Genomic DNA, 24,768 nt, shown 5'->3' on the forward strand with positions numbered 1-24,768 from the left:
TTAGAATTAAGCCATGAAAATTAAAAATAATTTTTTTTTCCAACAAGATGTCGTTTTAGATCAACATTTTTCATTTTTACAAGGAATAGAGAAGAAAAAGCACCCCAACATTTGTAAAGTAATTTCTCCCGAGTACGGTAACACCCCATATGTGGTTATAATCAGCTGTTTACATATATGGGAGCATTCAGAAGAAAAGGAGCGGTATTTATCTTTTGGAGCGTAGATTTTGCTGGAATGGTTTGCGGACGCCATGTTGCATTTGCAAAACCCCTGATGTACCAAACAAAAGTGACCCCGTTTTAGAAACTACACCCCTAAAGGCATTTATCAAGGGATGTAGTGAGAATTTAGACTCCACAGGTGTTTTTCAGAAATGAATACGCAGTGGATTGTGCAAAGTGAAAATTGCAATTTCTCCACTGATCTGCCCATTCACCGCACAAGATGTTGTGCCCCTAGAGAATCTTACCCCATAAATTGTTAAGCGGGTTCTCCCGGGTATGGTAATGCCTTACTTGTGGACATAAACTGCAGTTTGGGCACGCTGTAGGGCTAAGAAGGGAAAGACCGCCATTTTGAGCATGGATTTTGCTTGGTAATAGTTCTGTTTGGGGTTTTGCTGGTATTTCCGTTTATAATGTGGGGGCATATGTAATCTGTGTGGAGTATATCAGGGTATAATAAGAGGGTATAATAATGGGGTAAATAATACAATTCTCCATAGGTGTGTGTTACGATGTGAAGCGATCCGTTATGCACAGGTCGGTGTCACACTGATAAACGGTTTTCTTTCTTATCCCCCTTTTGTAACGCTCTGCACCTTTTGGGGACTTTTTCTCCTTCGTGGTTTGGGAAATATTGCTGGGAAAGTTTTGCGCTGGTATAATACGGGCGCCCTCGCTTCCAGCGGATGTGCCATGTCCCTTCCCTTTCCTAGTTCCTAAATACTAGGGCCCTGAAACTGAAGGAATGTTCCCCTCCGGCCTGCGCATTGAGATGTTTTTTCATTACCGCATTACTAGTGCCATAACTTTTTTATTTTTCAGTTGATTGAGCGGTGTGCGGGCTTGTTTTTTGCGAGACGTGCTGTAGATTTTATTGGTACCATTTTAGAACACATACGACTTTTTGATCACTTTTTATTTCATTTTTTGGTAAAGGAAATTACCAAAAACAAGCAATTCTGGAATAGTTTTTTATTGGTTTTTTTATCGGCATCCACAGTGCGCCCTAAATTACATGTTAGCTTTATTCTGCGGGTCGATACGATTACGGCGATACCAAATTTATATAGTTTTTTATGTATTGCAGCTTTTGCACAATAAAATCACTTTTTTTATAAAATCATTTGTTTTCTGTGTCGCCATATTCTAAGACCCATAACTTTTATTATTTTTGTGTGCACAAAGCGGTGTCAGGGATTATTTTTTGCGGCACGGATTGTCGTTTTTTATTAGTACTATTTTGGAGTAAATGTGACTTTTTGATCACTTTTTATAGCATTTTTTGGAAGGAGATCTGACCTAAAAACAAAGATTATGGCGCTGTTTTTCATGTTTTTTTTTTACCGCGTTCACCGTGCGGGATAAATTACATAATAGTTTTGTAGTTTGGGTCGTTACGGACGCGGCGATACCAATTATATATATATTTTTTGATTTTTACGGTTTTTCCCATAATAAAAGACTTACTATGGGAAAAAAGTCAGTTTAGCTTTATTTTTATTTGAAACTTGTGTGTTTTTATTGTTTTACCACATTTTTATTAACTTTTTTTTACTTTTTTTACTTGTCCCACTAGGGGACATGAGGGCCTGATGCCCCGATCGCTACTCTAATACACTGCACTACATATGTAGTGCAGTGTATTAGCGCTGTCAGTTATTCACTGACAGCAAGCCCATGAGGACACGCCACAGGCGGGTCCTCATCGGCTCCCGTACAAGGCAGACTCGGACGCCATTTTCTGGCGTCCGATTGCCACAGCAACCCAGCGATTGCATCACTGGGTTGCCGATCAGGTGAAAACCTATCAGATGCTGTGCTCTATTGAACGCAGCATCTGAGGGGTTAATCTGCCGGATCGGAGAATAGCTCCGGTCCTGGCAGTTACAGGAGGGTGCCAGCTGTATAATACAGCTGTCACCCCGCGGTGATGGTGCCGGCTCTGCTTCTGAGCCCGCACAATCACTGCGCCGTACATGTACGGCGCTTTGCGGGAAGCACCTCCCGACAGCGCCGTACATGTACGGCGCATGTCGGGAAGGGGTTAATTAAGATCATTTGCAATGTTGCTTTCTTTCTTTTTTCTTTTAGAGGAATGAGATATGATTAAAAAAACATTTGTTGCGAAGGTAGACATTGCCTTTCATTATTATATCCCATATGATATATAGACCTTGGCTCAGTGTATTCTCAGTTCAACTTGGCTCAGTGTATTCACACTATATACCAAGCTCCATCAAGACATAACTATATTTCAGTGGTATGATCTATTTTTCTCGGTGATCCTCGTCTGTCTTTGTGTCTACGTATTAGGGACTGTCATAAAGGAAATAGGATTGTTGAAAGCACGACCCACACGTAATATAATAGCAAAGTACCCATATATAGATCTGAATTCTGCAGTGAATATGGATTAAGGTCACTGCACTGCTAAACCTTAGGCCCCATGCACACGAACGTAAAAACGCCCGTAATTACGGGCCGTAATTACGTCACGTTTTTACGGGTCCATGGACTTCTATTGGCCACGGGTACCTCCCCGTATGCTTACGGGAAGATGCCCGTGCTGTTGAAAAATATAGAACATGTCCTATTTTAGGCCGTAATTACGGCACGGGCAGGCCCATAGAAGTCTATGGGGCTCCCGTAATTACGGGTGACTACGTGTGTGCACCCGTAATTACGGGAGCGTTGCTAGGCGACGTCAGTAAATAGTCACTGTCAAGGGTGCTGAAAGAGTTAAACGATCGGCAGTAACTGTTCCAGCACCCTGGACAGTGACTTCCGATCACAATATAGATCAACCTGTAAAAAAAAAAAAAGACGTTCATACTTACCCAGAACTCCCTGCTTCTTCCTCCAGTCCAGCCTCCTGGAATGACGTTTCAGCCCATGTGAACGCTCGAGCCAATCACAGGCCAATCACAGGTTGCAGCGGTCACATGGACTGCCGCGTCATCCAGGGAGGTCGGACTGGATGTCAAAAGAGGGACGCGTCACCAAGACAACGGCTGGGTCAGTATGAATTTCTTTTACTTTTTCCTGTGGAAACGGCTGTCCCTTCTCTCTATCCTGCAAAGTGCTGCCGATTACTGCAGTGTAATTTTGCAGTGAAAATGTGCCCGTAAATACAGGTGGAATACGGGTGACACCGGACCCGTATTTAAGGGCACGGGTCCGTAAATACTGGTGCAATATGGGTCGAATACGTGTGACCAAGGACCCGTATTTACACCAGTATTTACGGGAGGACAAAAATACGTTCGTCTGCATGAGGCCTAAGTCTGTTGAATTTGTAGACTATTGACTTTGAGTTTCATGGACTAGTTGTAGTAGTAGAAATTCTCAGTTTCAGCACGGGGGACTATTTTTATATATTATATGTGATCATAGTAAAAGCAGAGAATTCAACTATTTATTGATGGATTAACGCACATTTCTTTTGTTTTAGCAGTTTTGTAATTTCTGCCGAATATGGTATTTATTTCTTTTTTGTATTCTTTTATTCAAAAAATTTCATCAAAAATATTATAATATTATAAAAAATAAAACATATTCAACTAGTTTAAGAACTTTTTTCGTTTATAATCTTTGTATAGACAACATTGTAATAATACTCATTAAATAAGGGCTGTCTCGTTTTCTTACCTTACATCGCTCAGTTCATAATAGATATTCCTTCCTTCATCTTTTATATAAATGGCAGTACTGGGGGATTCCAACACCTTCATAGTCAGCTGCTGCGGGAAGGCACTTACAAAGAGGGCACGTATGGTGTCTACACTGGTGATTTCATTGGGCATCTGGAGTTTCTTAGTGTCCTCTCCATACTGTAGAAAAAGTACACCTGCAATAATACAAAAAAGTGGTCCATTAGTAGATGCGAACTAATAATAATATTTTTTAAAAGCAAAAAAGCATTGATCTAAGGGTAATTTTACCCCACGTTTGGGGTTCATGGTTGGCATATCACCTGGAAAAAACAACCCCATAGGCTATGACTAAACACACTTATGCCAAAAGAGTGTCTTTTTAGCCTATGTTTGGCAGGATACATTGGCAGGATACATTGGCGGGATATACCTTTGTAGTTGACAAAAAAACATATACCACATATTATAATTTTTAATGGCAGACATATGCAACCGTAAAGGCATACGGTTGTAAACATCTAGGGAAAGGCTACCCAAATGTTTTTATTGGTTTTTTTTCCAGGGTCTCACCAGGAGTCAATACCTATGCCAATAGAGTACCTCCAGTGCCAGCCACAGTGTCCACAATATCAGCCACAGAGGCTCCAATACCAGCCACCGTGACCCTAATCCTTCTCAACAATTCTACCACAAGTTAGCTTGTACAGGATATGGTCTTCCTTAATGAAGCAATCCGTGATAGATCACTTCTGCCTCAACAAGAACTGGGTGGTGCCCCAACAGTGATGCCCACCTTACATATTTGAGAAGCACTGGTCTAGGTCATATGTACGTTTGACGAAAAGTTTTAAATAGTATCACTGAAAGTAATGGCAAGACAAATGGAAGACATGACGCCCATGTTGGTTCTAGTCCAAATCCAGGGAACTCCATAATTATTAGAACCTTTAGATTGAAATGAAAATGACCTGTTCTTTGCCCAGATACTGACATAATAACGGGGGATAATCATCTAAAGAGCTCATGGTGTTCCAGTAGATAAAAACCCAATACACTCACATAGTTACTTAGGTTGCAAAAAGACACATTTCCATCAATTTCAACCCCTGTCAGATAAATTATACGTCATTCAATGCTAAATTATGTACAACCTTAAATGCCTTTTGTCATTAGATAAGCATAAGTGTTTTTTTAAATGCGGTCACTGTATCTGGCATCACTACCTCTCGGGGGAGGGCATTCCATAGTTTGACTACTCCAACTGTAAAGAACCCTTTCCTGTATTGATGTCTGAATCACCTTTGCTCCAAAAGTAAAGAATGTCCCCTGGTTCATTATACAGTTCTTGGAATAAATAATTCATGTGCCAGTTCTTTTTACTGACCGCACATATATTTTACATGTAAATACGATCACATCTTAGACATCTTTTACATTAGGATCATGGGTTTTTATCTTTATTTTTATACCCTAATGATGCATTCTCCTTACCCACATAGATGAAATATAAACATTGAATGGCCACGGAATAGCACTGTTGCTGCAACCAGGGGGGTAGCTATAGGGGGTGCAGAGATAGCAGTCGCACCCGAGCTTTGATACCTGAGGGGGCCCAGAGGCACACATTTGAACATGTTCACACGGCAAATTTTCAGGTGTATTTCGGAGCGTAAAACACTTGTATTACGCCCCGAAGTACGTTTAAATTACACCTGCCTCAGTTTCCCAATGATTTCAATGGGAAATGAGCATTGTAGTTCATATGAAGCGTATATTCACGATGCTGAATTTATAAAGTCTTGTAAAAATATGCTTAAAAGAGTGACATTTCACTTCTTAAAGCATTTTACAAGCTGTTTTTTCTCATTTCCACTTCAAAAAAATACTTAGAAAATATGCCTTAAAATACTCTCTTGAAATCAGCCTCGAATTTTCAGCATGAACATAGGTTGTGATCACACGTTATATGTTCAGGCTGAAAGATATTTAGGATAAAACAGCCTCCGAATCCAGGTATTTTTGCATCTGATTTTCAAAGCGTTTCTGATTTTTGTAAGCCTTTTTGAAACATTTTTTTTAAGTGTCAATGGGAAATTGAAAAAAATCAGCTTGTAAAACACTTGAAGAAATGGCATGTCACTTCTTTACAAAGCATATTTTTAAGAGGTGTTTTTTAATTCAGCAGCGTAAAAATAGGCCTTATATGAACTACACAGCGGATTTCCTATTGAAATCAATGGCAAGCGGTTCGCAGGCGTATTTAAAGTTTATTTTGGAGCGAGTGTTTTATGCTCCGAAATACGCCTGAAAATATGCCGTGTGAACATGGCCAGTTGTATTATACATTCAATACATTTCTATTAGTACAATTCTTCACATACAAAAAGGAATTACACAGTATACACTTAATGACCAACCGGATGTACAAAATATCAAGCACAGGGATATTCTAACTTCAACACATATCATGTGCAAAGATTATAAAAAGCAGCGATGGTATACACATGTAAAGTCACGGTCTAAGGGTATGTCCACACGCAGCGTAAACACTTTCGATTTTCCGCAACAGATTTCATTGCGGAAAATCCGCAGCGTAATACAGAAGCAGCAGAGTGCATAAGATTTAAAACAAATCTCATCCCCAAGCCCCATTAAAAATATGCAGAAAAAACGTTCATGAATTGACCTGCGGTGCATTTTTTAATCCGCTGCATATCAATTTATGCTTCGGAAATTGCTACTTTTCTGTCATGGGTTTTCCCCTTTGAGCAAATAGCAGATGTTGAGATTTTGCGGTGTAAAAGCTGCAATTCTGACGCAAGAATCGCAAATCTGAAAAACAATAAAAATCTTATACTTACCCCGATCTCTCTGCTTCTGCGTCCAGCCCGGCCTCCAGGGATGACGTTTCATCCCATGTGACTGCTACAGCTAATCACAGGTGGCATCAGTTTTCACCTGCTGTTTTCCGCAGTGGACATTCCGGCCAAAAAACTGCACCACAATTTGGCGCGTTTTTCTACCAGAATTCCCTGCGGGGAACAGGGCGTATTAGCTGTGTACCTTTACGCAGCGTATCCGCCCTGTGTGAACATAGCATAATAGTGTATCACAGCTACACATAAAATTAAAAACAAAAAAATAGAATAAAAAAGTAATAACCAAGAAAACAAAAAGTATACTGAGGACGATAACGGTTGTATTATAAGTGGTACATGGTAGGTGGGGGGCCCTGTAACAGACTTTGCATTGGGGCCCAGGAAATTCCAGTAACACCTCTTGTTGCAACTGAGTTTTTTCACAATTTCCGATGTACTGGAAGTCACACATTGATTGACTCAATGCATTTCTATGGATTGTGACTGCCATTCGATAGAAGTCTATTGCTAGCTGTTGTTGTCTATTTCTCGCTTTGTAGTTGTGTGGAAATAAAGATCAGCAAATTAAAACTTCTATAAAGATCTATGGAAGAAAAGATATCAGGCTCCAGGTTTATGGTTGCCAGACGCCAACAACCTTGCGAAATGCCCATTATTGGCCAATTACAAGACACTGAAAAATCTATGTACTGTAGGTCAGTATAAAAGCATATTGTCTTTTGAAAAAAGTTGATATTTACAATGCAGAACTTGGTACTCTCCCTACAGCCCATTAACAGTTCCGTAGGAGTGTGTGAAATCTATTTTGCATTCCTTGCTTTCCATTCCTTAATCATTACAGGATTATAATTCTTTATACAACCTCTGAGTATAACAAGCATGACATATCACATGAATTTATGCATGAAAATAGCTACTCGGGATATTTAAAAACCCAAGAAAACAGCAACAATCTAATGGTTAAAACATTAATAAAGTAAATTATGCACTGATTAAAGCAGCGCCGTCTAAAAGAATTTTGTCACTATCCTCGGGGAAAAGAGAATAACATATGGTTGCCAGGATAACTCAATAGAAATATGTTTCTCCCTGGCAATTTATTTATTTATTTAGCTCAAGAAGGATTTTGTGAAACAATATTTAGACTCCAACATCGTAACATAAATAATAAAGATTTGACTTAAAAGGGTTATCTGCTTTGGACAATTTCACTTTGTTAGAAGGGTGTCCCAACAACAAAGCTGCCCATAGGATTTCCAGCTTCTAAGAACCCCAGCGATCAGCTATAATATGTAGATGTACCCAGCAGCAAGGGTTGAATTTCCCTACAGCATCACCACAGATGAAATGTAGCATTACACAGTTCCTGTTTAAATCAATTGACTTTCTGTTTAATACACACACATGTTGGGTCCTCCAGAGTAAGGCTGGATTCACACGAGCGTGTTCGGTCCGTAAAGGACGGAACGTATTTCGGTCACAAGTCCCGGACCGAACTCAGTGCAGGGAGCCGGGCTCCTAGCATCATAGTGATGTACGACGCTAGGAGTCCCTGCCTCTTCGTGGAACTACTGTCCCATACTGAAAACATGATTACAGTACGGAACAGTTGTCCCGCAGCGAGGCAGGGACTCCTAGCGTCGTACATAACTATGGTGCTAGGAGTCCGGCTCCCTGCAGTGTGTTCGGTCCGGGACTTGCGGCCGAAATACGTTCTGTCCTTTACGGACCGAACATGGTCATGTGAGTCCAGCCTGAGAGTTGCTCTTTGTAGCTGCACTTCACTCTAGCAAATAGATGAGCGCCAACATTGCCTAATAGACAACCCTTTCAAAGACTGATATAATTCACAGACAATCTATACATTTGATGTATTAAAATGCAACATAAACTATAAGTTCTATATTTTGAGCTTGAATGATTTATGCAGAAATTTTTATACATCTAAATCGCCACTTAATATACACATACTTGGTTCGGTCATGATCTTGGCAACCTGTACAATAATTTTATAGCCTAACTTATGATAATGAGTGCATGCCATAAAAAAAAAACTGCCAGAAAATTGCTTTAATCGTGGATTTTTGCCAAAATAAAAAAGAATGTAAATTAAGCGCAAATGTAAATATACCCAAAAATGGCACTTTTATAAAAATACAACTTGTCCCGCAAATTACAAAGACTTATACAACTACTTTGAACAACATATAATAAAGTTATGACCGCCAGAATGCTAATAAGAAAAACAAAAAATTGTTCAGGGGAAAACAGCTCCTGAATTTCAGACGTTTTTGCATGTACTCGCCTTTTTCGCGGCGTCTTTTACGGACGTAATAGATGCTGGTCTTCATTGGAGTCAATTAAAAACGGCTCCAATTACGTCCCAAGAAGTGTCCTGCACTGCTTTGACGCGGCCGTAATTTTACGCTCCGTCTTTTGACAGCGACGCGTAAAATGACAGCTCATTAGCACAGTACATCGTAAGACCCATTGCAATCAATGGGCAGATGTTTGCCGACTTATTGGAGCCGTTTTTTCAGGCGTAATTTGAGGCGTAAAACGCCTCCATTACGCCTGAAAAGAGGTCGTGTGCACATACCCTAAGTCTGCCCACTCCACCTATGTAAGACATCTTGGTACACACAATCCAGTCAGCACATTTTCCTCACCTGCTGCTGGATCTGTTCCAAGAGATCCTGTATTAGGCCCTGTTCACACTGAATTTTTTGCTAGCACAAAATTCTGTCTTGAATTTTGAGGCAGATTTTGACCAGCCACTTGCCGCATATTTTGTCCGTGGACCGTTTTTGGCGCGTTTTTCGATGCGGTTTCCACGTCAAAACGTCTAAAAAATGGCTGAACATACTTCACATTTTTTCCCACGAGCGGTAAAACTGGCTCACGGGAAAAAGAAGCGAGATGCCCTATCTTCGGGCGTTTACTCCTCTGACCTCCCATTGACATGGGAGGCAGAGAAAGCGTTTTTATCTGCATTTTTGCCCGCGGCGCTCAACGGCCACGGGCAAAAAATGCTGTGAAAAACGTGGCAAATGGCGTGCAGGCATATCAACATGTGCCTCAAAATTCCATATGGAATTTTTAGGCAGAATTTTCTGTCTGGAAAAAAACTGTGTGAACAGGGCCTTACAGTGAAGCAAACACCAAACACCAAACACTATTCCAAACAATGGTAAAACTTTTTTTTTATTTCCATAATTTACTATAAATGTATGTAAGTGTCTCTCACTATTATTTACTATATATATATATAGCAAAAATAGGCAGCACTCCGTTTGTGACGGTGAAAAAGAGGGTACTTTTATTGTCCCATAAGCAACGTTTCAGCTCCTTCCACTGGAGCCTTTCTCAAGCCTGTGGAAGGAGCTGAAACGTTGCTTATGGGACAATAAAAGTACCCTCTTTTTCACCTTCACAAATGGAGTGCTGCCTATTTTTGCTCTATATACAATTGGGATTTTGGTCTAATCTCCTGGGCTTGCACCCACATTATACCGGTGCTGCTGGATCCATCTGTTTATCTATATATATATATATATATATATATATATATACACACACACACACAAACACACACAGATCAAGCAATATAACCACATCCTGCTATTTATTTATTGATGCATACATACACACACACATAGGCATAGGAGGGGGTGTGTTAGAGGAGAGACAAGGCGGCCAGGAAGCGCAGAAAATACTAGAGTGAAGGAGGAGGAGGTGTGTGTGACGAGATAGGAGGAGTGGGGAGTGCTCTATGATTGATGACACTCCATGTCTGTGCTAAGACAGCACTTCCGACTGTGTAGAGAGACGGCGCGTCATCCACTAACTTTAGGCTCTATTCACACGACAGGGTCCGAGTGTCGGCCGATTAAAACGGCGGTTTTGGTCCGTTTTTCTTGGCCGTTTTGCATCCGTTTCAATTTCATTTGTAAATTTTCTGCCACATACTGCCCTCTGTAGATACTGCCACACACTGCCCTCTGTAGATAATGCCACACACTACCTTCTACGGATACTGCCACAGCCCCCCTGTAGGTAATGCCACACAGCCCCCCTGTAGGTAATGCCACACAGAACCCCTTGTAGGTAGTGCCACACAGACCCCATGGAAGGTAGTGCCACACAGCTCCCCTGTAAGCAATGCCACACAGCCCCCCTCTAGGTAGTGCCACACCCCCCCTGTAGGTAGTGCCACACAGCCCCCCTGTAGGCAGTGCTACACAGCCCCCCGGTAAGCAATGCCACACAGCCTCCCTGTAGGCAATGCCACACAGCCCCCCTGTAGGTAATGCCACACGGCCCCCTGTAGGCAATGCCACACGGACCCCCTGTAAGCAATGCCGCATGGCCCCCCCTGTAAGCAATGCCACACGGCCCCCCCTGTAAGCAATGCCACACAGCCCCCCCTGTAAGCAATGCCACACGGCCCCCCTGTAAGCAATGCCACAAGGCCCCCCCTGTAAGCAATGCCACACGGCCCCCCCTGTAAGCAATGCCACACGGCCCCCCTGTAGGTAATGCCACACGCCCCCCCCCTGTAGGTAATACCACACGGCCCCCCTGTAGGTAATGCCACACGGCCCCCCTGTAGGTAATGCCACACGCCCCCCCCTGTAGGTAATGCCACACGCCCCCCCCTGTAGGTAATGCCACACGGCCCCCCCTGTAGGTAATGCCACACGGCCCCCCCTGTAGGTAATGCCACACGGCCCCCCTGTAGGTAATGCCACACGGCCCACCCTGTAGGTAATGCCACACGGCCCACCCTGTAGGTAATGCCACACGGCCCACCCTGTAGGTAATGCCACCCGGCCCCCTTGTACATAGTCACGCCCCTTCCTGTAGGGGACGGCTCCAGGAGAAGTCCCTCACTTCACTGTCCATATATGGACAGTGAAGTGAGGGAATTCTCCTGGATCGGAATTCCTGGCCACAGCGGTAGGGATTCTGCTTCAGAAGTCTGTGACGTCACTGTGTCCATATATGGACAGTGAAGGCAGGGACTTCTCCTGGAGCGCAATCCCCGGCCACATTGTCGGCCGCTGTGTCCAGGGATTCAGTTTCAGGAGCAGGGGACCGCTCCAGGAAAAGTCAGGGACTTCTCCTGTCGCGTAATCCCCGGCCACGGATTAGGGATTCCGCTCCTCCTCCTTCTCACATGCACTTCAGTGCGGGAGCTCCAAGAGTGAAGAAGGAGGAGGCGTGGACGACGAGCCAGGAGGAGGAGTGGGCGTGTACTATGATTGATGACGCTCCGCGTCTTTGCTCAGCCAGCTCTTCCTGCTGTGTAAAGACATGGCTCGTCATCAACTACATCTACAGGCGGCGGGACCAGAGGAGACGGAGCTCTGAAGAGCTCATGAAACATCCGCCTGGCCCACTGCCTGGAAATGTACTTGATGACGCGCCGTGCCTTTCTCAGCCGGAAGTGTTGGCTGAGCAAAGACACCGTACCTCACAGGGAATAAAAAATTTACCCTAGGTGCAGTCACGTGACGGCAGATCAGAACAGGAGAACACTGGCACAGGCAAGTACACACTATATTAGAAATGTCATTAAATATGACTAAGTTAAAATTTAAATAAAATGTATTCCCGGACAACCCCTTTAAGGTACATCATTGTTTGGCTCTTTGCTCCTGATACTAACCCCTAACCTTGACACTGATCCTAACCCCAGCTCTGTTTTGGATTTTGCTGCTGCCTCGCCCCTTGGGTTTGTCGCCTGGTACCTATTGTCCTACTCCTGGTTCTGACCTTTAGGCCTCATGCAGACGACCATAAGGTTCTATATTTTGCAGATCATTTCTTCAGACTAGACACCCCTCCGTAAATATATACATGGCCTATAGAAATGAATGGGTCCACAATTTCATCCGTAATTACCTGATCCGTAATTACGGATAAAAACTAGGTTCATGTGCATGAGGCCTAAGTCCATTCTCTGAATAGGATTCCCATCTCACCCTCTGGCTTGTCGCATCCTGATCACTTCCCTGGTGACAACTAAAGACTCTGTTTCTGACTATGCTATATTTCCTTCAACGCACTTGCCACCAAACAGTGACTATTCAGGGGACCGCGACCTGGAAATCTGACTGGGAAAGCCCATAACTTAGCGTTGGGTTAAGAGTTAAGAACATTGAGACTTAGACTCGGAACCCCATACTATCCAGCGCCAAACTGCTTACGGCTTAAAGGATCCGTATCCCCGGTGAGAACCGTAGGCCAGGATGGACTTCAAGTCAAGCGGAAACTCCCCAAAAATAGATCCAAAAAATGGAGGTAATAAATGTTCTACGATGATCAGAAAATACTTTTAAGAACCAAATAACCTGATTCTTCCAGAATTGTAGACAAAGGCTTTCTAGGGTCTACTGGCTCATATAAAATAGCCCAGGAAATAAGTATTTGGTCATTAGTATAGTATAAGACTGGAAATAAAATATCTTATAGCATTATTATTTCAAGTCTTTTTTGAAAACCCAAATTCCTTATGTTAAAAAAAAAAAAAATCTAAAAAAATATTTTTTAAGACTTTTTAACAAGCTTTGAAAATATCGCTTATGGCAAAGAGTTATATTTGTATTTTACATACATAAAAGGTTGGAAACTAATTCAGGAAAGGTGATTACTTATTGTCTCCTCTGCCAATTTTTAAAAACATCTGGTCAGACATTATTCTTCAGAGAACAGAAAAACTTCCAATTTTGGTAATATAGTATGTTCTTCATTTCTTTCCTTTTAACAATGCTCCTACACCAAAAACCTGCAGCTCTTAGATCAATGCATTGTGTCTGCTGACAGCTGGGTTTTCTGGATAACAATGTGAGGATCGGGATCAAAGAAAAATGAATCAGAACTAATAAAATATTTTTTTAATGCTTAGTGCTCTTGTCTTCGGAACATTATGACGCCTTTTAGTAGAGCGCAACATAGAATAAATTACACATCATGCTCCAAGATTTGAAGATTATCCGCTACTATAACCAAAAACTTTAGATCGCATTTTCATAATAGTTGTCTACAACATTATGCTACTAATGATCACCGTACATGCCTAGTCAAAATGTGACATGTAATCTAATAACTGCTTAGGACTAAGCAAGACTATAATGAATTGTGCCTGGGTTAGATTCCCGATCGCTATGAAGTTTCCTAGTACATATCTGTATGACCTGTCAGCAGAAGCAAATTTCAAAAAGGTCTTAATGGCTTAAAAAAGCAAAACTAAATTTTCAAGTTAACTCAATGGTCAAACTAAAAAGACTATCTTTAAAAGTACTGTAGTAATGCCGCAAGGCAAAAAAAAAAAAGAGGCCAAAATCAATGTTTATACTGCATGTAGCTAACTATTAAAGTGAAATTCAGGACCAGCATCTAAAACACCCGCTGACATAAGAAACCCACAGGTCTCGGTCTCAATTTTTAAAGGTGATCCCCTCTTCTTAACCTGGTCATTCTCTGTATGGCCGAAGACTCCATTGAATAATTAATGTGACATGTCTGATTGACATGTAATGAAATTCAACAGTAATAAAACCTATTTAACCAAAAATTTGATTGTATTAAACACTAGACCTTGTAGCAAAAATATGTATTTAAGGTAATTTTTGATCAACATACAAGTGTGTTGGATTCGGCTTCACAATGCTAGCCATTACTAATATATTATACTTAAATAATTATGAACATTAATACTGTGATCCTTATTATATATTTTGGTTAATGCCAGGTTCAAACTAACCCACCAGAGTACCAGAGGATCCTCCAGTAGGCTCCGATTCTAACGCATTAATGAGTCCCAAAGGTCCAACAGTAGACAAGCCCATTTGAAGCGGAGTTTGGAGCCAATCACTTGCCACTAGGTTCTATTTCTAATGGGGTGATTAAAGGGACACTGGCCAAAACTAAACTTTCCCATGTGTACCATTATGGTATTGCATGTGTCAGTCTCCCCTGTTATTTATCTCTATATATCAGACTGGGACGATTGCTTAGCAGCAGTGTGAATCAGGCTCGGTGACTACTTTCTCTACTTGAGTCTATGGAGATCTATGTGTCACCCATCACAGGCTTCAGCAGTTCCTGTACCACACTAGTATTACACAGGGTGGGACAGAAACTTATATCATCAGCTACCACTGATACTTAGACAGGTTCCTGTCACACAGGTGTAGAAGAATATAGTGCAGCCCCCCTGTCTGTATACTTATTGTTTCTCAGCTGATTTAGGAGAATATAGAGAGAATGATAATCATAGTGTTCCCCAACAGGCAGAAATGGTATGGTCTATAGCTGGTCATGTGATGCTGCGCTGAAGCATTATGGGATTGACAGCAAAGCAGAGAGGAAGAGAAAGCTGGGGAAATCTAAGAATCAAGATGGAGGCTTTTTTAAAGCACAGCCAAGGCTGCAGTTCATAAAGTAAGTACAGTATACATAGAAGAAGTGTAGAATGTGGTATACGGTGAGGTGGGGAATGCAGACATGGAAAGTTGTGTTTCCACTGGAGGTCTTCTTTAGGAAATAACCTATTAAACCTTATTAATGATATGTCCTGTATATACACTGCTAACAACAAAGGTTACAATGCAATTTAGAGTCGACATGCACATATTCTGTATAGATGGAGTGTGAGCCTTCAGAATAATTTCCTCTGGTCGGATCAAAGAACCGGAGTTTAATGCAGGTCAATGCAGTCAGTGCTGTATATGAAATGCAAAGTATTTGCAAAAATTGGTAGCGATAAGCATTATTATAGTTTTTTTTTTTTTAAATCTGCCATGAGAACGGCGACTTAATCCATAGGAGATTGCGCTGGTAACAGGTTCTATTTAATCAAGGTGATTATTGTCCTTCATACATATAGACCCACTGAAAATAAATATTTCTATTACATTTATTAACACCAAAAAAAAAGGCAATTTTCAAAAAATGAATGTCACAAACAAGATTCTCGGTAATAATGAGTCATTTAATAAAATAATGTAAATGTTTCTCATACTCAGCAAAGAAAACATTGTAAGATAAAGTGTACATCTGGTTTTTAAGAATGTCATAAAAGACACAGAGGTAAGAATGTTTTCACAGAAGGTCAGACAAAGTGCAGGAGGCCCACAAATACTGTTTGTATACTCAGGAAGACCCAACTCTACAATATCACAGTGACCCCCATCTTATTAGGACTACACAAACACTTGGAGATCACAGATATGACTTTTCTCTCTCTAATAATCTAAAATTGTACTCCATCCAAAAGGCATAAGAAGTAAATGAACCCATATGGTAGACATAAATACAAAATATTCAGTTTTGTTCTATCGTGATGTATAGTATATACATGTAGTTTGAAACATATGTTCTTAAAATTATTTGCCTTACATCTACAGATGTAGCAATCCAGATCATGATTCTGATAACTTGCTGCAGCGTGATATCACACAACAAAAACCATAGAAAAAGTCAAGTTATAGTTTCTTGCTACTGTGTAAGATCTCTATCTATCTATCTATCTATCTATCTATCTATCTATCTATCTATCTATCTATCTATCTCATATCTACACTACCGTTCAAAAGTTTAGGGTCACTTAGAAATTTCCTTATTTTTTAAAGAAAAGCACAGTTTTTTTCAATGATAACATTAAATTAATCAGAAATACACTCTATACATTGTTAATGTGCTAAATGACTATTCTAGCTGCAAACGTCTGGTTTTTAATGCAATATCTACATAGGTGTATAGAGGCCCATTTCCAGCAACCATCACTCCAGTGTTCTAATGGTACATTGTGTTTGCTAACTGTGTTAGAAGGCTAATGGATGATTAGAAAACACTTGAAAACCCTTGTGCAATTATGTTAGCACCGCTGTAAACAGTTTTGTTGTTTAGAGGAGCTATAAAACTGACCTTCCTTTGAGCTAGTTGAGAATCTGGAGCATTACATTTGTGGGATTGATTAAACTCTCCAAATGGCTAGAAAAAGAGAGCTTTCATGTGAAACTCGACAGTCTATTCTTGTTCTTAGAAATGAAGGCTATTACATGCGAGAAATTGCCAAGAAACTGAAGATTTCCTACAACGGTGTGTACTACTCCCTTCAGAGGACAGCACAAACAGGCTCTAAGCAGAGTAGAAAGAGAAGTGGGAGGCCCCGCTGCACAACTGAGCTACAAGACAAGTACATTAGAGTCTCTAGTTTGAGAAATAGGCGCCTCACAGGTCCTCAACTGGCAGCTTAATTAAATAGTACCCGCAAAACGCCAGTGTCAACGTCTACAGTGAAGAGGCGACTCCGGGATGCTGGCCTTCAGGGCAGAGTGGCAAAGAAAAAGCCATATCTGAGACTGGCTAATAAAAGGAAAAGATTAATATGGGCAAAAGCACACAGACATTGGACAGAGGAAGATTGGAAAAAAGTGTTATGGACAGACGAATCGAAGTTTGAGGTGTTTGGATCACACAGAAGAACATTTGTGAGACGCAGAACAACTGAAAAGATGCTGGAAGAGTGCCTGACGCCATCTGTCAAGCATGGTGGAGGTAATGTGATGGTCTGGGGTTGCTTTGGTGCTGGTAAAGTGGGAGATTTGTACAAGGTAAAAGGGATTTTGAATAAGGAAGGCTATCACTCCATTTTGCAACGCCATGCCATACCCTGTGGACAGCGCGTGATTGGAGCCAATTTCATCCTACAAACAGGACAATGACCCAAAGCCACCTCCAAATTATGCAAGAACTATTTAGGGAAGAAGCCGGCAGCTGGTATTCTATCTGTAATGGAGTGGCCAGCGCAGTCACCAGATCTCAACCCCATAGAGCTGTTGTGGGAGCAGCTTGACCGTATGGTACGCAAGAAGTGCCCATCAAGCCAATCCAACTTGTGGGAGGGGCTTCTGGAAGCATGGGATGAAATTTCTCCCGATTACCTCAGCAAATGAACAGCTAGAATGCCAAAGGTCTGCCATGCTGTAATTGCTGCAAATGGAGCATTCTTTGACGAAAGCAAAGTTTGAAGAAGAAAATTATTATTTCAAATAAAAATCATTATTTCTAACCTTGTCAATGTCTTGGCTATATTTTCTAGTCATTTTGCAACTCATTTGATAAACAAAAGTGTGAGTTTTCATGGAAAACACAAAATTGTCTGGGTGACCCCAAACTTTTGAACGGTAGTGTATCTATCCTATCTATCTATCTATCTATCTATCTATCTATCTATCTATCTATCTATCTATCTATCTATCTATCTATCTATCTATCTATCTATCTATCTATCTATCTATCTATGTCTAGGTGTAAACATATTTCAGCATATTGCAGAATGTCATGATCCCCTTTCATGCCCTGTCCCTGCACTTGATAATTAATTGTTATTACCATAACTGGTCATGCTAAGTTCTCCAGAACGAGATGACTCTTTGCAGGAACTCTCAAACCAGCTGATAGAGGTGGGGTCCTATGTGACATCAATATTCCCAAATAGGGAATACAGACTATAGGACAGGGATTGTTCTGTTTTTTTTCACAGCACCATAACCTGTCCCTACAACAGTATTCAACAGTCATTAATATCTGCACTTCAGATGCCGATCCTGTTCAGTTAATGAGACTCAGGTGCTGGCACTTATAAAGGTGCTCTGCCTGGAAGGTACCAGAGCTTATACTTATGGAGGCACTTACAGGTTCACTGTCTATGGCACTTAAAAAATAAAATAAAAACGACGGGAAATTAAGGGAAAACTATGAGGAGTTAAATAATAAAATACCCTTAAGTGTACATAATAGAATTAATTTTGTTTTTTAACATAAATTACGTCTCATTAGTGTTATCAGTGCATGAACTTACAAAGCCTGAAGCTCCTCTCCTTCTTTGTCCCTATAACAACACTCCCTGCCTGTGCTCTGGTGGTTCAGCCTTGCCATAGGCATATTAAATGGATCCGAATCACTGATAACAGTAATATTCACATCCTAACAGGTCTGAATAGCGGCCAAAGTGTGTGGAAATTCACGCATATCCACAAACGAATCTGATTCCCCCACAACACAGAAAAATAAGTGTGGTCAGGGAGACATAAGCAGAGAGGATGTAAACTTAGGGGCTATCAAGGATTAGAAAAAACGGTCTGCTTTTTTCTAGAAACAATGCCATTCTGGTCCATGGACTATGTCTATCATTTCAGCTTATTCCCATTCCCGTGAATGACGATGAGCTGCAATACCAGACACCGTCTCTGGACAAGAGTGGAGCTTTTTCTGGAAGAAAACAAAAAACAGACCTTTTCTTCTAATTCTGGACATCTGTAACTCCAGGTAAACGATAACTTTTTTTCTGCTGACCCGAAAAGGGTTAATATCAATAGCACATGTTCCCCCCCCCCCCCCTTTGCTAGACTTAACATACAGAGATTATTCATGAAATTAAATCCTGTTTCCAGGGCCAAACTCATCAAACTGCACTCGCCACTGATATGGTGAATTTACTAGGAATTTACCACTAATCCCCGTTTCAAAGGGAGAAAGAACCAGCTCTTACAATGGGTCAGAGATGTATAAAGGAAGGTTAGATCCCACTAATGTTTATAGCTTGCTCTGCATTTGTACTGGATTCGTGTAGAACATTTTTCTTGCGGAGCCGGAATCAATTTAAAATTTAATACCTCCCGACACTAAAGACTTTTTAAACTTCTATACATTTTCACAGGGTTGAGTTTGTCAGACCATACACAATGTGCCGTCCGCAGAGATTTGAGGCTCTGATATATTGTGCTGGTGTCTTACAGCTTGAGATCAAGTGATTGCTTTTTAATTTTCTTTGACTTCTAAAGAATTTATGGTGAGGATTTCAGGTTGCAGGTATTAAATGGAACAGGACAATCCTATTGAAGGCGGCTTTTTGGATTTAAAGGAATATAAACAGAATTATTCACCGCTATTAGCCACAACCACAAAGATGATTCACATTTTATATGACGTAATGTGTATAACTAACCCTCACTTATCGATTGAGAGTACGGTATATGTTTTCAGCTGTTCTATTAGGTGGGGTAGTGGTGGGGTGGGATGTGGTGAGAAATTGATCTGGGTGAATCTCCGTCTTTTTTTAAAATAAATCTGGTCTTCTATTAAGATCTCAAAACAATCTTTGAATGGGTCCTAAATAATGAATAGTCATAGTCAATATTACCGCCTAAGGCTGGCCATATACATTAGATAGCTGTCGGCCTAATTTGGCTGACAGATATTCCTCCCGATCCCCCAATACACATGCACGCTTGGCTAGTGGGGAGTAAAAGGAGTTTTACACTGGGCAATTATATGGCAAACGATCATTCATAGTACGCTCGTTGCCGATAATTGCCCTGTGTAAACAGGGCAGCGATCAGCAGATGAGTGGGCAAATGGTCGTACATCGACTGATTGTATCGTTCTAAAAAAGTCAAATATTATCGTTGTCGGCAGCACATCTCTTTGTGTAAACAGGGAAATGCGCTACCGACATGATAATAACGTATGGGGACGAGCGATTGGAGTAACGACCGCTCATTCCCATCCACAGCTCCTAGTGACAGTAGCAAACGAGTGACGATCAACGAGCTGTCTCGTTGATCGGCGCACACTGCATCTGCCAAAATCGGCCAGTCTAATAGGGCCTTAAGTCGCTTCCAGACTCCTCTGGAAGCTTATCTCCTTTGAGAACAAAATAATCTGGCATGTCAAAATATACCTGCCCGATCCTTCTCTCCCCAGACATCTGCTGTTGAGGAAAAGTCAGTAGGTCCCCATACTTATTAGAGGTTAGGCCAATCCTGCTGTAGTCGGCAAGTCCTGCCGATATTAATCTAGTTTGTCCGTAAAATAAAACAAATAAATGTTAATTTAAGGCTCTGTTTACATTAGCGCCACAGCTTCCTATTACAACGATGTGACAGATTCAACGCATCTGCACGATCCAAACGGTGACCAATATTGTCATTCTTCAGGGCATCTTGACAACAAGAATACTGCTGCATGATGCACCATTCTTGCTGTCAACAGTGATGGAAAACCCAATGGAACCCCCCACAGAGGCTCTTAGCGCATTTGAGAACAGAGCCTAAAGCTCCATGCATATGGCCATGTCCGTAATCACAGCCCGCTATTCTGGGCACGGCCGGCCGCTGACGGCCGCCCGCATTTTCGGGCTGTGCTCCCATACAAAGTATAGGAGCAGGGCCTGTAAAATAGGAAAAATAGGACATGCTCCATAATTCCCGGCATGGTTCTACGGCACAGATACCCATCCATAGCGCTACGGAAAGGTGTCCGCAGCCAATAGAACCGAATGGGTCCGTAAAATTGCGGACCGTAGTATGGTCCATGGTTTTACAATCTTGTGCATGGGGCCTAAGCCATTGAATTGTCCTATGAATGTGAAATGAGCTTGATCCTTATCTTAAAAAATAGTTCTTGTGCCAACAAAAAAATACAATGTAACATAAATCCCTAACACAGTCGTGTATGATGAATCCACTTTAACACGTATCCCATTGACTGATAATGATAACCGTCAGGCTCCATTGGGGTTCTGGTGTTTTTGACAGCAAAAAGAGGGCTTAACTCTTGTCAAAAAGCAACACAAACCTAGTAGACTAGAGACCAGAGCTGATAAATCAAGTATATTTATCCATCATGGAAAACAATTGTTCAATGGAATGTAGTTACTATTTAATAGGCTTCCTGGCATGTTAATATACCATATGTCACAATATAGCCATTATGTCACTATACTGAGCCACTGTTCCTAAGAAATGATCATATACATTAGTAGTCTCCCGCTCTTTGCTCTCCAGCTGTTTGAAAAGTACAACTCCCAGCATGCCCTGATAGTCGGAGTGTGCCTGGGTTTGTAGTTTTGCAATATTTGGAGAGTCACAGACCACTAATAGAGATCCTAATGTCCTGTATGATATCACCAGATTGCTCTTTCAGATGAAGAAAGTGATAATGTTACAAGAGAGAATAGCAATATGAGTCGTTATCCGATCTCATCCAAAGTGTAAAATGCAAATAAGCCTATACTAATAATATAATTCTCTCCACATCGGAATAATTAATTTCTACAGAATAATTTTATAGGATTTAGGATATTTTGTAGTATCAGAGTCTTTGAAGATGTTATGGGATTAGAGACCCTGCATATCTGGAGTGAATAAAAGAAAACAGATGATGGGAGGAACATCTGACTTTTATCTGCCCACAATATTCTGTCAAAGTCACAGCTCAGCCATCCAGGTGGTCTACTCAGTGTGCAGTTTAGAAAACCTAAGAAATACAGTTAAGTCCAGAATTATTTGGACAGTGACACAAGTTTTGGCATTTCAGCTGTTTACCAAAACATATTGAATGTACAGTTATATGATCAATATGGGCTTAAAGTGCAGATTCTCAGCTTTAATTTGAGGGTATTCACATCCTAATTTGAGGAAGAGTTTAGGAATTACAAATCTTTAATATGTAGCTGCCTCTTTTTCAGGGCACCAAAGGTAATTGGAAAATTATCTCAAAAGCTATTTAATGGGCTGCATGGACTATTCCCTCATCCCTCATATTAATCCATCATCAATTAAGCAGCTATAAGGTCTGGAGTGGATTCCATTTGCATTTGGAAGTTGTTGCTGCGATCCCACAACATAAGGTCAAAGGAGCTCTCAATGCAAGTGAAACAGACCATCGTTAGGCTGAAGAAAATTAAGAAATCCATCAGAGAGAGAGAGTACATATGTTAGGAGTGGCCAAATCAACAGTTTGGTACATTCTTGGAAAAAGGAGCGCACTGGTGATCTTGTGAACTCCAAAAGGCCTAGACGTCCAGATATCAGTATCTAAGTCTACCATAAAGAGAAGACTTCATGAGACCAAATACAGAGGGTTCACCACAAGGTGCAAACCATTACCTCAAAAATAGAAAGGCCAAATTAGACTCAATCTCCAGATCTCAACCCGATCGAGCTGCATTTCACTTGCTTAAGACAAAACTTAAGGCAGACGGACCCACAAACAAGCAACAACTGAAGACGCTGCAGTAAAGGCCGGGCAAAGCATCACAAATAAGGAAACCCAGCGTCTGGTGATGTCCATGAGTTCCAGACTTCAGGCAGTCATTGCCTGCAAAGGATTCTCTACAAAGTATTAAAAAAAACATTTTATTTATGATAATGTTAATTTGTCCAATTACTTTTGAGCCCCTGAAATGAGAAGGCTGTGTAGAAAAATGGTTGCAATTCCTAATTGTTAAACAGGATATTTTTGTTCAACCCCTTGAATTAAACCTAAAAGTCTGCACTTCAATACCATCTCAGTTATTTAATTTCAAATCCAATGTGGTGGCAATTCTGGACCAAACTGTATATACAAAGGAAAAAAAAAACTGGCCCACCACAGAACTGGAGGTCCACAATAGGGCCCATAAGGTCCAGCAGGGTTTATTATGGAATTTTTTACGGCATGCCCCTGTTTTGAATAGCTGGATGGTGGGCCCTCATTCTCATCTTCTCTTGTGGGCTTACGGAAGTGCAGTCCAACCCTTACAAAGGATGTCATGTTCCAGTCAGAATGTCACTGCTACAAAGCTGCTTATAACAATGAAGCTATTCTCCATTAAGAGTAGCAACAAACAATAGTGACGGTTTATACACGACATCTAATAATGCAAATCGCGTTACATAAAACAACTATTAAGAAGAGATGTACAACGAAGTCAGTCTGGAATAAAAGAGGTAACAGACAACAGTAGGAATTGTTTATAGATGAAATCTAATCATGCAAATCAGGTTACATAAAAGAGCTATTAATTTCTCTATGAAATAAACATGGATAGTCGGAACACAGGTCCTCTAAAAATGCTATGCAATTCTAGGCAGAGAGGAGTCCACTCTACTTGTCATGTGCAGGGTTACAAGAAGGGTTGCTTATTTGTTGCCATATGTGTAGGGTATGCCATTACTCTGCCAGGACCTCCACCGATCCTGAGACTGAAGGGGCCACACTGCTGCATTAGCGCTGTGCCTCCTCAGTTTATCCCTGCACAGCCATTCAACAATGCTCCATTCAAATGAATATTTGTGTGAAGGGAATAACCCTTTAAAAGCTGCATATAACAAAAAGATTAGACTCCTCAATACCTGGGACTCTAGCAAGAACAAAAAGGAAAGATTTGTGGGCTTTAATCTTCCCTAGAAAGTAAAAAAATTTAAAATTGTAACTCAGAATTATTTAGGCTTCTTACACTTTTTCTTCTTGGGTCTCACCACCGTGCGTCGAAGTCCATGTCGAAATTAAAAATATGGCTAAATGTAACTTTCATTTATCTCCTGAACCCAGTATAACATTAAAATAAGTCCACAATGAGTCAGTTATGTTGCTAAATCACAGATTGCTGCTGCCAGGGTAAATCCTATACAGCTTATAATCATATTTGTGAAAACTGCCTCCCCAGCTTTTTGGGTGGGTACAGGTTTGTATGATCCTGAAGGTACTGCAAAAACTCAGGGAATATTATTTATGCTATTCCAAATATATAGGTCAATAGCCAAATAAAAATTCTTTTGAGTGACAATTAATACTAAAACTCCCAATTAATGTCCACATTCCACTGTACCAAATGAGCATATTAAGGTACACACACAGATAAAATTCAGTTGAAAACTATAATTCCTATAATCCCCTCGTCTGGAAATCAAACTGGACCAGGGCAGGTCTGTAATTGTACTTCTGTTTTCTACAGTGCCCCTACTGGCAAACCCAAGCATCACAGTCAGTTCATAGTAAATCAATGAAACTGCAAACAAATAAATATAGTGTTTAGTCAGATAATGAAGGGTAGATGGAGAAGGAGACAACCTAAGCACATCTTATAAAAGCATTTGAGAAGGGATTTCCCAGAAATGGACAACTCTTTATAGGGATTGTGTATTTATTTTTAAGAACTGCATTTTACTTTGG

The 24,768-nt window shown here is 40.9% G+C and overlaps 1 protein-coding gene across 9 annotated transcripts in view; it reads right to left on the reverse strand.

Moving 5' to 3' along the window:
• KIAA1217 (KIAA1217 ortholog) overlaps positions 1-24,768 on the reverse strand; it is a 534,607-nt gene that overhangs the window by 107,596 nt on the left and 402,243 nt on the right. For all 9 annotated transcript variants that reach the window (XM_075827545.1, XM_075827547.1, XM_075827544.1 and 6 more), the window contains one exon: positions 3,876-4,074. In XM_075827545.1, coding sequence (XP_075683660.1) covers positions 3,876-4,074 — 199 coding nt within the window. The remainder of the gene's footprint in view (positions 1-3,875; positions 4,075-24,768) is intronic.

The sequence above is a fragment of the Rhinoderma darwinii genome, chromosome 5 (genome assembly GCF_050947455.1).
Source record: "Rhinoderma darwinii isolate aRhiDar2 chromosome 5, aRhiDar2.hap1, whole genome shotgun sequence".
Lineage (NCBI taxonomy): Eukaryota > Metazoa > Chordata > Amphibia > Anura > Rhinodermatidae > Rhinoderma > Rhinoderma darwinii.